General features: G+C 37.7%; 1 protein-coding gene across 1 annotated transcript in view; it reads right to left on the bottom strand.

Moving 5' to 3' along the window:
* Nucleotides 1-938: 938 nt before the first annotated feature.
* The window catches only part of col7a1 (collagen, type VII, alpha 1), a 100,809-nt gene continuing 87,457 nt past the window's right edge, over nt 939-14,290 (bottom strand). The window contains exons 102-119 of the mRNA XM_073870349.1: nt 14,218-14,278; nt 13,886-13,953; nt 11,045-11,116; nt 10,833-10,868; nt 10,658-10,738; nt 10,092-10,145; nt 9,945-9,998; nt 9,806-9,868; nt 8,455-8,517; nt 8,245-8,361; nt 8,059-8,136; nt 7,925-7,978; nt 7,772-7,820; nt 7,203-7,298; nt 6,259-6,390; nt 6,115-6,171; nt 3,209-3,382; nt 939-1,710 (exon numbers count right to left, since the gene is read on the bottom strand). Of these exons, the coding sequence (XP_073726450.1) occupies nt 3,213-3,382; nt 6,115-6,171; nt 6,259-6,390; nt 7,203-7,298; nt 7,772-7,820; nt 7,925-7,978; nt 8,059-8,136; nt 8,245-8,361; nt 8,455-8,517; nt 9,806-9,868; nt 9,945-9,998; nt 10,092-10,145; nt 10,658-10,738; nt 10,833-10,868; nt 11,045-11,116; nt 13,886-13,953; nt 14,218-14,278 (1,305 nt within the window). The 3' untranslated portion in view covers nt 939-1,710; nt 3,209-3,212. The remainder of the gene's footprint in view (nt 1,711-3,208; nt 3,383-6,114; nt 6,172-6,258; nt 6,391-7,202; nt 7,299-7,771; nt 7,821-7,924; nt 7,979-8,058; nt 8,137-8,244; nt 8,362-8,454; nt 8,518-9,805; nt 9,869-9,944; nt 9,999-10,091; nt 10,146-10,657; nt 10,739-10,832; nt 10,869-11,044; nt 11,117-13,885; nt 13,954-14,217; nt 14,279-14,290) is intronic.

Here is a 14,290-nt window from a genome sequence, read left to right on the forward strand (position 1 = left end):
ATATATTGGATATCAAGATTACTGTAGGCGGTGAATATATTACACAGCTAAATATTTTTTTTGTGGGCTTATGAAGGTTATTTATAAGGTGGCATAATAATGAATTTGCAAGGATGTTGCTTTTCAATGTCAAATTCAATGTCACCTAATCTTTCAAGATGCAATTAACATATTTATTCCGAAGGATATTTAATGAACGAGCGCAAAGGCAATTTAATAGTCATGTGCAATGATTTAAAAGGATCGCATGCTCATTTTTTAATCTATCTAATGCACTGTCTGCTACACATCTTGATTATAAAAAATATATATATTATGAAGGCATGAATGACATCTGATATGTCACTATAAAATTGATGGATGAACTCAATAAAAATCCAATACACCTGCTATAGTAGGCCTACTATGAATAGGATGACTCTGTAGTAAAAATGTGTACTGACACTCAAGCAATTTGTTATTAAACAGGCATGAGAATATCAAACAAATTAAAATACCCTAACAGATGGACAAAATGCAGTAATGCAATAAATAAATATGAGTATCCTAGAAATGAATATGAAATAAGTGTTTGACTGACAGTTGTAATGATTCTATGCTGGCATCTTAGCAAGATGGTCCGTAATCATTACTGAATCATCAAATGTGTGACTAGGATAAACAAACAAAAAGAGAAACAGAAGTCTGCATAAATTTCAGGTCTAATAAGAGCCAAGTTAAAATTTAGGATAAATAGTAGTCAGATGTACATCTGTATTTGAGACTGCATTCTCACAAAGTGAAAATAAATGTTAATGAGCCTTGTCACCTCCGACTACATCAAGGATTCATTGTTAAAAAAGAGAATTACAACAGAATTAGGCCAAACTGAATATAAATGTTTATTTAATCCCTTTAAATGTCAGCGTTATATAAAGATCAGACGGATCACTCCAGACTGTGTGGAACAAGCCAAAATTTATTGTGAGTTTATTGTAAATGCCTATGTAGATAAAAGAGTAGACCTTTGCTATTAAAACACAAAGAAAATGTAAACTGTTTTGTTGCCGAATAAACAGAATTGGTGTTCTTCGTGGAACACAAATACTGAACGATCAATGCAATACAAGACAACATAAAAAAAAATCAACCAACAATATAAAAATAGCTTTAACAATAGCACCATTTGTTTTAGAGTTTAAGTAAACATGCAGCATCTGCTAATACAAGAACATTCATTTGAATTTCAAGCTAATAAAAATACAGATCTACATTTACAGTACGATTTTGTACAACATAGACTTGCTCTAGGAACCAGTCTAAGATCGATTCTTGAATTGGAAAGTGTGAAACCTTACATGTTTTAGCACCTGAAATAATGTGTTCATTTCATGTACAAAATAATTAAAGACAATGATATGCTGTTTTGACTAAAGTACTGTAAGTATACAGAGTCTGCACCCTACCATTTGCCCAATTATTTTGATCTTAACAAAAGCACCCAGACAGTACACTATGTCAAACAACAGCTCGATAGACACAAAATAAATAAAGAAAATATACTTAAACTTGCTTGAGCAGTTGTGAATAAGCAATGATGTGAATCTTTACCTTTAAGATTTCTAAACATCTTCTGTGCATTTCGGCAGTGTCCAACACTGAGGTTTATCTTTTAATATATTGTAGTTTCAGATCTGCTTACAAGTCTTGTCTTCAAGTTAAAACACAAATCTATAACAAAAAAACAAACAATGCGATTTTTTGCATGATCCCATATAGATAAAAGGATAGTTCACCCAAAAATTTAAATGTTGAACACAAAAGATGCGATTTTGATAAGATTGTAAGCACACAATTGGCATTACCCATCGACTTCCATAGTAGGAAAAACAAGAAAAATAAGAAAATTTTTATTTCTTAGTCTGATTGATAGATTGACCAATCAAAATGCTGCTCATGTCACACGCTGTTGTGCGTAACTTACGCTGTCATCTTCCCATGAGAGTTCATTAATATTCGGTGACAATGTGCCATCTACATCATATGAGTTGCCCCCTCATTTTAGGATAAAATTCTGGCTACGCCCCTGACGGCCGGTGACTTCTTTTTTCGAGGGCGCTCGATGCGAAGTTCGTCACAACATGTATGTAGCCCGCCATGTGTGGTTTGTAATTTCAAAATATGTGTTCTGCGCGTCAAAGATCCTGTGTGCATTACATGTCCTGTCAAAGTAAGTGCCTGCTGCAGACGCGTCTAAAGGGTTTATGATAAAAGAAACGATCGCATGTGCCAGATACTCACATAATCTCATGTCTTGAGTGTATTTTGTGAATGTGAGCGTCTCTTTTATCATTAACGGTTTTGACGCGTGTGCAGCGGGCACTTATTTTGACAAATCATGTGATGCACATGCATTCACATGATGCAAAAAACACATATTTTGAAAACGCAAGTAACACATATGACACGAGCAGTCACGAACCGTCACTGCTATGGAAGTCAATGGGTGCTGTCAACTGTTTGGTTACCATCATTGATTAAACAGCCCAGTCACATGAAATTCCTTACCTAAAGTCACATAATTTTTTTAAAACTTTTTCATGATACTGTCACAAATTTCTGCATTTTTTCGTGATCGTATCACAAATTTCTGTTTATGTGTCATTGTCACGTATTGGTTACTTTTTTGTCTTAATTTCTTACCATTTTCGCTTCGGTTTAGGGTTAGATTTACATAAAATGACATCCTTACCCAAACCCAACTCTAACCCTAATGCTAGGCGATAATGTTTTAAAATTTAGAAGAAAAAAATAATAAAAAAAAATAGTATAAACCAATACTTCAAGTGACATCCTAATGCAACCAACACATCTAACCCTAAACCGATGGTTTGAAATGGTTTGAAAATAGCAGTTGAGTAACCAATACGTGACAATCACACATAAACAGAAATTTGTGATACGATCACGAAAAAACACGGAAATTCGTGACAGTATCACGAAAAAGAATAAAAAAATTACACGACTATAGTTACATAATTTTGTGAGACTGGGTACTAATTAATATATCTACATTTGTGTTCAACAGAATAAAGAAACTCATACAGACTTAGAAAGACATGACAGAACTTTCAGAACTATCCCTTTAATGTTTAAAATGAAAAAAAAAAACATGCTAATGACTGTACAGCCATTATCTGTGTGTATTAGTCATCGAGTGTTAATGTACCTTCTTACTGTGGGAGACAGTGTTGCTCACACTCTTCTTTCTGTAAATAGCGGTTAGCGTTTCCTTTGCAGCCGCTGTAGATAAAAGGTCTACAGTCGCCCACCTCAGAATTAAAGTACCAGCGAAGAGTATAGCGATTGCAGTCACCCTCATCCATCGGCATGATGCATGAGTCTAATAAACATACACACATAAACAGTACTGTAAAGTAAACAACAGAGAATGATGGATATTCAGCAATTCCTCTTTTGTTTCTAAGACATACATCACATCCAACACGTCTACACAAGCCAATGAATCCATTTTAAGAGGTCCAACTCAAACCCACTCCAAACGGACTCAAACTGGCAATGGAAGTTGAGCACTTTAACAAATTAAACAGCTTTTACACACGCTGTCCATACAGTATGCACAAAAAGTTATTTAGCAATAAATCAATTTTGACTAATTTCGGTAAAAATTTGTTTTCTATACCAAGAAAGTGACAAGATGAAAACCAATATTTTCTGTTACAACCTTTTACATACTGTAGCATCTTTAGGTTATAACATTAAAAATTCAAATCCATAATTTGATTTTCAAAGATTTATTATAAAAACTGATTATTTTCCGCAAAATGCAATAAATGCTATTTTCGTTGACTTCGAGTAAAAAAATGGAAAGTTTTTCATAAGATCCCCTTGGGTCCATGTGTTAGCATGACAGAAGTTTGATGCAACAATCAACAGCCAACATTTTTCCGTCTCCCGAGTGCCTCTCGCGTAAATTATTTGATGGTTTACGTTTCTTCCCCATCACAGAAAACCACCACAGGTTTAGCAATGCCATCAAAGTATTATTTTGTTTGTTTGTTGATCACAAAGTACAGAGTAGATGAGGAAAACTAGGATTCTATGGGCCCTATACGATCTAAGCGTATTGTCTATAGCGCACGGCGCATGGTCTAAATGGGCGTGTCCAATGCCACTTTTGCTAATTTAACGACGGGAAAAAATGGTTTGTGCGCCGAGCGTATGGTCGAAAAAGGTTGTTCATATTTTCCTATAGAGCAATGGGTGTGTTTTGGGCGTAACGTGCAATAAACCAATGAGAGTCTTATCTCTCAAACCCTTTAAAAACCAGTTGCGCTGGCGCTATGTCTAATCCCTCTTTAGATGATGGACTTTGTAAACTGAAAAACTAAGCGGAGGAAGAAGACCCCCAGTTTAAGAAAAATGTAAAAAAAATTGTTGTTTTCATTTTTATTGAAATTTTAATTTTTTGGATTAAAACCTTTAAAAGACGTTTTCTTACAGTCATAGAAGTACAAATAGCAAGCTTTTAATTGCTGTAAATGTATTGATATCCTACATAATCATTGTAATCTCATAAAATAATTTGCAAATATGCAAGAAAAGGTTTGAACTCTAAAAAATACTTTATTTGTAACAAACAAGAGATAAAGAATTTACAAACGTGCGGAGAGCTGAAGTGTTTCAGCACTAGAACAGTGCCATGGGATTTTTACAAAGCATTACTTAAAATGTTTCTCATCTCACCATATCCACATGTACAGTGTCATCATATACAATAAATCCGTAAGGTAGCAATTAAAAACATTTAAAAATATATGCATTTGTTTAAAGCAAAGCATTTATTTACTTTCCAGGCTACAAGCAGCTCTTTGCGCCTTCTAACGTCTCATAATCGGTCCTCATTTATGTCCAAGAGACTCAATAATAATCTTTTACATTCAAGCCTGTGTTGTCGCCCCATTTATAGGCGCATAATTTACTGCGCTCTTTAAATAACAAAAAATATATTGGGCCATTGACTTTAGACCAGGTTTTTGTTGGTCAATGGTGTAGTCTATTTTAGTTGCCTCAAAATAGCAACGCACCAACAATGCGTCTGAACACACCTCGTTTTCAGACCAGAACGCCCATGGGCGCAAAAGTGGGCGCAAATGCATTTGCTATTTAAACAACGTGGCGATAAACGTGAAAATGATAATTGCGCAGGGTTGAAACTAGCAAAAGACACTTGCGTCGTGCATTGCGCCACATTGCGCCGGGTGTATGATAGAGCCCTTTGTGTTTTCAAAGCACCGCCCTTATTGTTTACAATGCATGGTGCACTGTGATTTGTTGAGCGAATATATTTCAGTCTGCAGAGAAGGAGGAGTGGCGTTTATCGCATTTTGGGAAAAAAGGGAGAAACGATGACAGAATAACACGGCGGATATTGAATTTTGTGTACAATTAAGAATTAATTTTTTAATACGGACCACTTTTAATACTGATTTTGACGTTAACTAAAAAATTTTTTAAATGGCGTTTATCGCGTTTTGGAACCAAACTCTTTCAGCTTTTAAGCACGTCATTATTTCATATATTTTCATATAGTTGTGAGAACATCTGTACAAATGTTCTGTTCTTGTCTGTGGTGGGCAATCTCATACTAAGAGCTGTCATACAGATGAGTCAGTGAGTTGACAACATGCTGAAGATACACAGACAAACAACAGGAAGTGAGCGCAGCTAGGAACCATGGAGGCCAATTACAGAGTGCAGAATTATGATAGCCTGTCATCATCAACAGCTATTGTAAGGCATTTGAGGACAGACATGTCAACAAAAGTGTGGTACATGTCTATAGAATTTCTGTTTTGTCTTTCTCAACATACAGTATGATGCAAAACTTACAGTCAAGCAGTAACAGTGTGCACATTGTATTTTTTTTAAATGCAGCGGTATTATTATAGTGGCACATATTTGTGATAAGGCTACGTAGATGTTCTTATGAGACTAGACTTCCACTTTCATAAAAGAATTAAAATATAGATAACATGGGGGTGAGCAAATTATCAGGACTTTTTTATGAAAGTGAAGTAATCATGATGAATCATACTGTAAGTGATGACTTACCTTTACTTTTAACTTCTCTTTTTGTCCTTTTATCTTTTAATGAATCCACAGAGACACCTGTCAAAACATTCATAGATTATACTGTGTCCGCATATGCACCCTCATACTCACTTTTTGGTTCTTTTAAAGGAAATTCGATCATACCCTGACTTTTATTCAAAGTGGTGTCATAGTCAACAGTGTCCACTATTGGAGCATCATCATCATAGGTTTCTATAGAGTAAATGTGCTCATAGTCTGGATCATTTGTGTTCATCACAACACGTAGCTTTTGACCTGAAAACAAACATGCATGGATATATAAACAACACGTATTGGCAATCTCAGAGTTTGGAATACCAATATCTTAGTCTAAAATGATCGATAGGTACATGTGCAACTAGATAGTGTTAAATACGAGCATGTATTTAACATATCTCGTATGTTATGTTGATGTTGAAAGGTAGAGTGAAATGGTTAGTGCACCCAAAATAAAAATTCGGTCATCATTTACTCTTTTCTTCTGTGGAACACAAAAGGTGATGTTTTAAAGCACTTTGTCAAATGAAAGCGAACAGTGACCAGATGCTGTCAAGTAAAAGCACCATAAATAGACCCATAATACATCTATACTGTATGATTCATGCCATGTCTACTAAAGCCAGACAGCTTTGTGTAAAGAACATACTAAAGTTGTTATTCACCACAATTTACCTTGATTGAATGAAAATCTTTCCCAGCTGCCATATCTTTTAAATATTTTCATATCAATTCCTGATTGGATATATAGTATGGAAACTTAAAATGTGCCATCTGAGAGATGGAGCGAAAATAACATTATTCAGTCAAAATCAATAGCCACAAAAGCTATAGGAACACAGCTTTATGGTGCTTTTTTGAAGCTTGACAGCCCCTGTCACACTAAATGATGTTCTTTTGAATTCAGCAGAAGAAAAACACTTCAGGTTTAAAATACATTTGAGTAAATGTACTTTCATTTCGGGTGAACTTGTACTCTAAAGATAATAAGTAATGCAAAAAAGTGAAGGACAAAATGAGTTTTAAAGTAAGGTGAAGAAGACGAAGAATACATGAAGGATAAGACTCACCCTCCTCGTCCCCACGGATTAATGAGTGCTCAGGGGACGTGGAGGAGCGACCTCGATAAGTCTGCACTGGCACAGGGACCTGACCATCCTGAACACCTGAGAACACGCCTACAATGAATCACACAAACGCCAGACAGCAAAACCCATCGGGGACCACACACGCTCACACCATTACGAAGAAATACACTCACACAGGAATTCATGCAACCAAAGCTGTATTTACACTTCATGCACTAGATCAACAAACAAGGACCCCCAAACCCCTGAAGTTTAGTCATGTGGACACAACCCAGAACACACAAAAATAGTTCATAAAACCCACGCAAGACAGTTGCATACAGTACAGGAGTACTGTTAGTTCACTGTGCACATGAGTTTGGGACTGATGCAATGATAGGAAAATGTCTACTGGCAATACTGAGCCTATTTAAGTTCACTTACCTCCACAAGCTTAGGAAAGAGAGAGACAGAGCGAGAAGGAACAATAGAGAATTGATTATGATTATTTTGACTTATTTTGTATGTGACTATTTATAATCCTCATTTATTTACAACAAAGAGCCACTCACCACAATGAAGATTCATTTCAGTTCGAACATAACCCCGAATCTCATCTTCCTTTAAATAGAAACATGCAACCAGTCACTGGTTTTTATCTTGAAGACTCAAAATTAGGCTAGCAGGTATCAGCATTAAAATGCACAAATGTCTATTGTTCTGACCGTCATGCCTGGTTCTCCTCTGTCTCCTTTAGGTCCGTCAAGACCCGTCTCCCCCTGATACAAAGGCACAGAGACATTTAAGACAGAAAAGAGGTGTATGGCAAAAAAAATGTGCGTATGGGAAATATTGTCACCTGTTCTCCCCTGTCTCCCGGGATGCCAGGGATGCCACGTGGGCCAACCATGGCAGGCCCTGTAGGACCTCGTTCTCCCTGTAGTTAACATTTAATGTGTTAAGCTTCCTTATAAATATAAAGTTTAATAAAAGATCAAAAAATGTCCCTGTGCACATGTACAGAAATACACAGCAAGTTTGATACCTTTTGTCCCTGCAGTCCCTCAGGGCCTTTACCTCCAGCAGGCCCTTGAGGGCCTGTTAAACCAGGGGGTCCATCTGTACCTCTCGGACCTGGAGCTCCAGGTATACCGGGTGGGCCCTAAAGAAAGCAAGCGGAAGGCAAAATGTTCGGCCTTGCTGAGATAAACACAGAACAGTAGGGGAGGTTACTGTACGGGGTTGGTATACTCACTCTTTCACCTTTATCTCCCTGTGTTCCCTTTGGTCCTGTAACTCCATCAAAGCCTCTGTCACCCTGGGGATCATCACACAGTTTGTTTAAACTTGCTATGCACTGCTTCATTGCCACTTAAAGGGGACATTTCACAAAATGTTTTTAAGATGTAAAATAAATCTTTGGTGTCCACAGAGTATATACAGTATGTGAAGTTTTAACTCAAAATACCATTTATTATGGCATGTTAAAATTGCCAATTTGGAGGGGTGAGCAAAAATGTGCCATTATTGGGTGTGTCCTTTTAAATAAAAAATGAGCTGATGAAATGCAAACACTGATCGCCATAATGGTGGTTTGTTAAATGAACACTCCACTTTTTTGAAAAAAATTAATTTTCCAGCTCGTCTAGAGTTAAACATTTGATTTTTAACGCCTTGGAATCCATTCAGCTAATCTCCGGGTCTGGCGGCACCACTTTTAGCATAGCTTAGCATAATTCATTGAATCTGATTAGACCATTAGCATCGCGCTAAAAAATAACCAAAGAGGTTACCCAGTGCCTGAAAATAGTATCTGGCTATTGAAAGTAACCAAGTGGACTATTTGGGGCACTGTGTAATATCACTACGCCTGCTGCAGCAATGTTACAGCAGCGAAGTCCTTGATTATTACACCGGAATGAGAGTATAGTTCATAGCCAGTTGTCAATCACTCAATGTGACACGGCTCAATGAGATATGTGAGCTATAGAGTAAAGTCACAACTTAAAATTTTCCGTTGGTCTTAGTACACGATGTAACTGCAGAAGAGTCAAGTTTTAAATGGGAAAAATATCGAAACTCTCTGGTTATTTTTTGCACGATGCTAATGGTCCAATCAGATTCAATGGATTATGCTAAGCTATGCTAAAAGGGGTACCGCCAGACCCGAAGATCAGCTGAATGGATTCCAAAACGGTAAAAATTAAATGTTTAACTCTAGGGGTGCTGGAAAATGAGTTTCCTTTTATCAATTATTCTCTCTCTTTGCACTAAATGGCAGTGTGGTGGTTGGATAGTGCAGATTAAGGGGTGATATTATTATAATAAGGTCCCCTTTAAACATCACAAGGGGAGCCAAATTTCAATTACCTATTTTTCACATGTTTGCAAAGAATGGTTTACCAAAACTAAGTTACTGGGTTGTTCTTTATCAAATTTTCTATGTTAATAGAAGCACTGGAGACCCAATAATAGTACTTAAACATGGAAAAGTCAGATTTTTTAAAGGTCCCCTTTAAAATAATAAAAAAGAATGCAATTTAACACTAAACCATAATAACCTGTTACATAATACAGCCTAAATCTCCTATGCAACAATCTCTTACCTTGGCTCCAATGAGTCCCTCCTTCCCGGGGCTTCCTGGGGGACCTGAAGGCCCTACGTCACCCTGAAAATAGCTTTTATTATGGCAAAATATTGGAACTGCATACATCCCCAAAACTTATAAATGTGTGTGTAAATACCTGCTCTCCTTTCCTCCCTGGCAATCCTGGTCTGCCATTAATCCCAGCATCCCCCTATGAACAAGCACAATGCATCACTCCCCAACACAAAGCTCTCACGCACAACTTGCCTCTCACTCTTTTTCTCAATGTCTTTCTATTACTCACCTTGTCACCATTCGGTCCGCTTAATCCACATGCCCCCTTGGGACCTCGCTCTCCCTGTAACCATTAGAAGTCAGTTAAGCTGTCAATCACTCAATGTGACACGGCTTAATGAGATATGTGATCTATAGAGTAAAGCACCATTCACCTGTCAGTCACGCACATACACACACTTACACACACACACAGTCTCATTAGTGGGCCGAGATTTATCAAGGATGCTTAAAAAAGTTGATCTATTATGCGTGCGTGCGCATGTTGTCTATGGCTGAAGGGCGACTAGTACCGCATCTGCAGTTGCCCATGTATCCCTGAGAGGAATGATTCATACAACGTGTGCCTCACTGCACTCGGCAAATCAATTCCTCAACACACGCACGCATACAAGCTCAAAAACAAAATTTTGATGGCTCCGGGTACATATGCAGATGGATATCGGATGCTGGCACGGGATCCGGACTGTGCAGTGTGATCATCTGGACTGAATGTCTCTTCAAGGTTACAGACAAAGCTTGCAAGTGTCAGTTTGAGTTTTAATCAAAGTGACAAACACAAAGATGCACACACACCTTGAGGCCTCGCAGACCTACGTGGCCCGTCTCCCCCTTCTCTCCTCTCATGCCGGGCAGGCCATCTTTACCAGGTGTACCCTGTAGAAAACAGAGCGAAAATAAAGGATCATGGTGACATGGGCCAGTCAGTTCATGCATTGATGTTATAGGTTTTCGGAAAAAGAATACGGACCGATTCTCCTGGGACGCCTGGCTGACCTGCTTCCCCCTACAAATCATTAAAGATCAATATCACATACACGCAGAAACACACACACACACACACATATTCAAATATGTAGAGAGAAGACGTCAATGCATATGTATATGTGTGTATATTTGTTTGAGTGTGTGTTTGCATATGCATGTCTTCATATAAATTAATGTATAAAGAAAATGTTTCACCTTCTGACCACCAGGACCACGAGCTCCTTGGAAGCCAGTGGAACCTCGCTCTCCTGGTTCTCCTCTGAGACCCTGCAAATATTACCCAGAAACACTAATGAAATCTGCAATCAGATTAAATGGGGAACAAATGAGAAAGTCTTCTAGCTTTTCCCTGAGAAAGTGACACAAGTAATTTTCTCTATCAGAGGTATAGAAGAGCTCAAATTCAAAAGTTATTGAAGTCAAAATGATCTTTCTATATTAATTTTAAGCCACTGTACTTGTTCTGCATCTGTTTAAGAAAAAAATAGACACATACAGTATATGGCGATGACTCATACACGAACAAAACACATCAGGTATGGATCTTCATTAAATCGATAATCCAACCAAATATCAAAATTAACCCATGATGTACCTACCCTCAAGCAATCCAACCGAGTTACATATGTCCTTCATCTTTCAGATGAGTACATTTGGAGTTATTTAAGTAAATGCCTTTGCTCTTCCAAGCATATAATGGGAAAAAACAGGGATCAGGGAACAACTTTTGACTTTGAAACCCAAAAAATTGCATCAGTCCTTCACAGAATAAAAGGTTGATAAAGGTCTTTGCGAGTAATCAATGCAATATTATAAGAGAAATATTCATATTTTAAACTTTATAAACTAGCTTCCGGTAACAATGGCATCTTGGACGAGAGTGATTCGCGAGTCACTACACAACATACCCATGGCAATCAGTCCTTCCAGTTTTTTTGTGATTGTTGCGGGCAAAAATCCTTGATCTTGCAGAACTTTTTCTTTAAAAAATACGATGGAATATGCGAGATATTTATGCAATTTATTTTATGCAATGAAATTGCGGGAACTTGGAAAAATTGCGGGAACTTGGAAAAATTGCGGCAGGAATTTGGAAAAATTGCGGGAACTTGTAAAAACTGCGGAAACTTGTAAATAACTGCGGGAACTTGCAAAAACTGCGGGGACTTGCAAAAACTGCGGGGACTTGCAAAAACTGCGGGGACTTGCAAAAACTGCGGGAACTTGCAAAAACTGCGGGAACTTGGCAAAACTGTTTGCATCTTTTGCAGCTTTTCATTGCGGTTCAAGTTACATAATCAGGTTACTTCATAACGTTCCCATGGCAACAGGGGACATGGCTGCGCTTGTGTGAAGTAAATGCAAATTTTCAACTTTCTGCTAAGATATATGAAATATGATATATGATTTTTGCTACAAAAATGCGGGGATTATGAAATCATGCAAGCCCCACATATTTTGTGCACAGAAATCTGCAATTTATGCTGTGAAAGTGCGGCGTATTTGAAAAAATGCGACCCTGCACAAATATGCGCAATCGCATAATCACGTTTTTCTGAAGGGACTGGGCAATGAATGCTCACTATGCTAAAACTCTTGCGTGAAACGTGTGAGGCAAGATGGCGCTGTTTCCGGAAGCGAGTTATAAAGTTATTAAATATTTTGTCGTGGACAAATGCGGAACTATGCGTTAGCACCTGTTGGGCTACGCGCTTGCTTATGGACTTATTGATTACTCTTTACCGTCTGCAGCTGGTCGTGTAGGCAAACACAGCTCCAGTAAGCGTACGGGCCAACCAAACGACCCAAGACGAGTTTGGAACAAAACGAGGGAAAGAATGAGGATCAATTTGGTGTTGCATTATCTGGATAGAGAGAACTTTGCGACAACATTTAACTAGACAGAGATTCTGATCCTGCTTGTGTTTTACGCGATGGGTGAGTTGTTTTGATTTGTAACCCTTGAAAAAACGTATGCTATTATATTGATCACAACATTAGTGTGTAGATTGTAATCAGCGCGTCTTCCCGCGGACGATATGCACATCAAGAGATATTGTACAGCAATATAAATGGTCATTTTAACCCCATAACTGTCACTCCACCCTTTTGAGTGGGGGGGGTGAAAAGTTGATTTGCACTTCAAATGAATATAACTCTGGCATTTTTTGGGCTAGAAGCCTAATCTTGGTCTTGTTTTAAAGAAGACAATTTAAGGTGACATGTGACATATAGTAGGATTATCAATGTTTTAGGTGCACTCTTATCATAAATGAATCAATTACTCTCCCTACATAATTTATTTTATAAAACACTGAAAATATCTGTATTCTAGAGGCTTAGACCTTTCCAAAGATATATAGTTTGTCACGATTAGATAAACATTTACATCCAAAATATTGAAGTAAAGTCAGGTGTTCCTCAGGAGGAACGGTGACAGTAAAAGGGTTAAGACACTTCACAATAAGATTTGTACTGTCAATACATTATGTGAAAAATCATTGTAGATTGTAAGTTGAAAACTTAATTCTGTGCTGTGTTAACCATCGAATTTGGACTAATACTGTAACATCTATGACTAAAAATTTCGTTTTGAACATCACATATAAACTTACATAATTAAATAAACTATGTCATCAAACACAACATTTATAAGACTTGATTACCTTATCCATCAACGTGATTTCTCGTTCGCGTCTGATTGATGGCCATCAGCGGTTGAGTTAAAGACTACAAATCCCATAATTCCACGCTGCTTCAGAGTGTCATTAAACAACGTCATTTGATGTTATTGTGTATTGTGTGGCGCCATCTAGTGGTAAAAATTCTACGTATTCCACCTTTAAAAGTCAGAAGTTGTTCCCCGTTTTCTACCAATATAAAGCTTGGAAGAGCAAGGACATATATTACTAAAATAACTCCAAATGTGCTCGTCTGCAATATCTCAGATTGCTTGGGTAAATCATTGGGTAATTTTGATATTTGGCTGAAGTATGCCTTTAAGTGCAACACACAAAAAATGATAAACACACTGACCTGTTCCCCCGGTGGTCCTTCTTGTCCTTTGGCACCCTTGTCACCCTGTGCACCTTTAGGTCCTCTGTCTCCCTGATGTGAATATGTGATCGATACAACTGATTACTTTACATTGATCCACCAAAGTCTCTATCCTGCTGCTTCCTGACTCATTAACAATCTATAGACCCTGACAAATGAATGCTTTATCGCCAATTCTCATAGGCATATGCTCTCAAAAGATAATAGAGCCCCCCAGTCATCCAACCTTTATATCAGAGTTAAATCTTTTATAGTAAGCCAACATTGCACAAAGCACTTAAAAACCTGGCACAGCTTAAAGTTACATGTGACTCCCGTTTCTCCTTTAATTCCCTTTTCCCCCGGAGGCCCACCTACCAGGAGAGTTTCTCCCTTGAAGAACGA

This window comes from Misgurnus anguillicaudatus, chromosome 8 (genome assembly GCF_027580225.2).
Source record: "Misgurnus anguillicaudatus chromosome 8, ASM2758022v2, whole genome shotgun sequence".
NCBI lineage: Eukaryota > Metazoa > Chordata > Actinopteri > Cypriniformes > Cobitidae > Misgurnus > Misgurnus anguillicaudatus.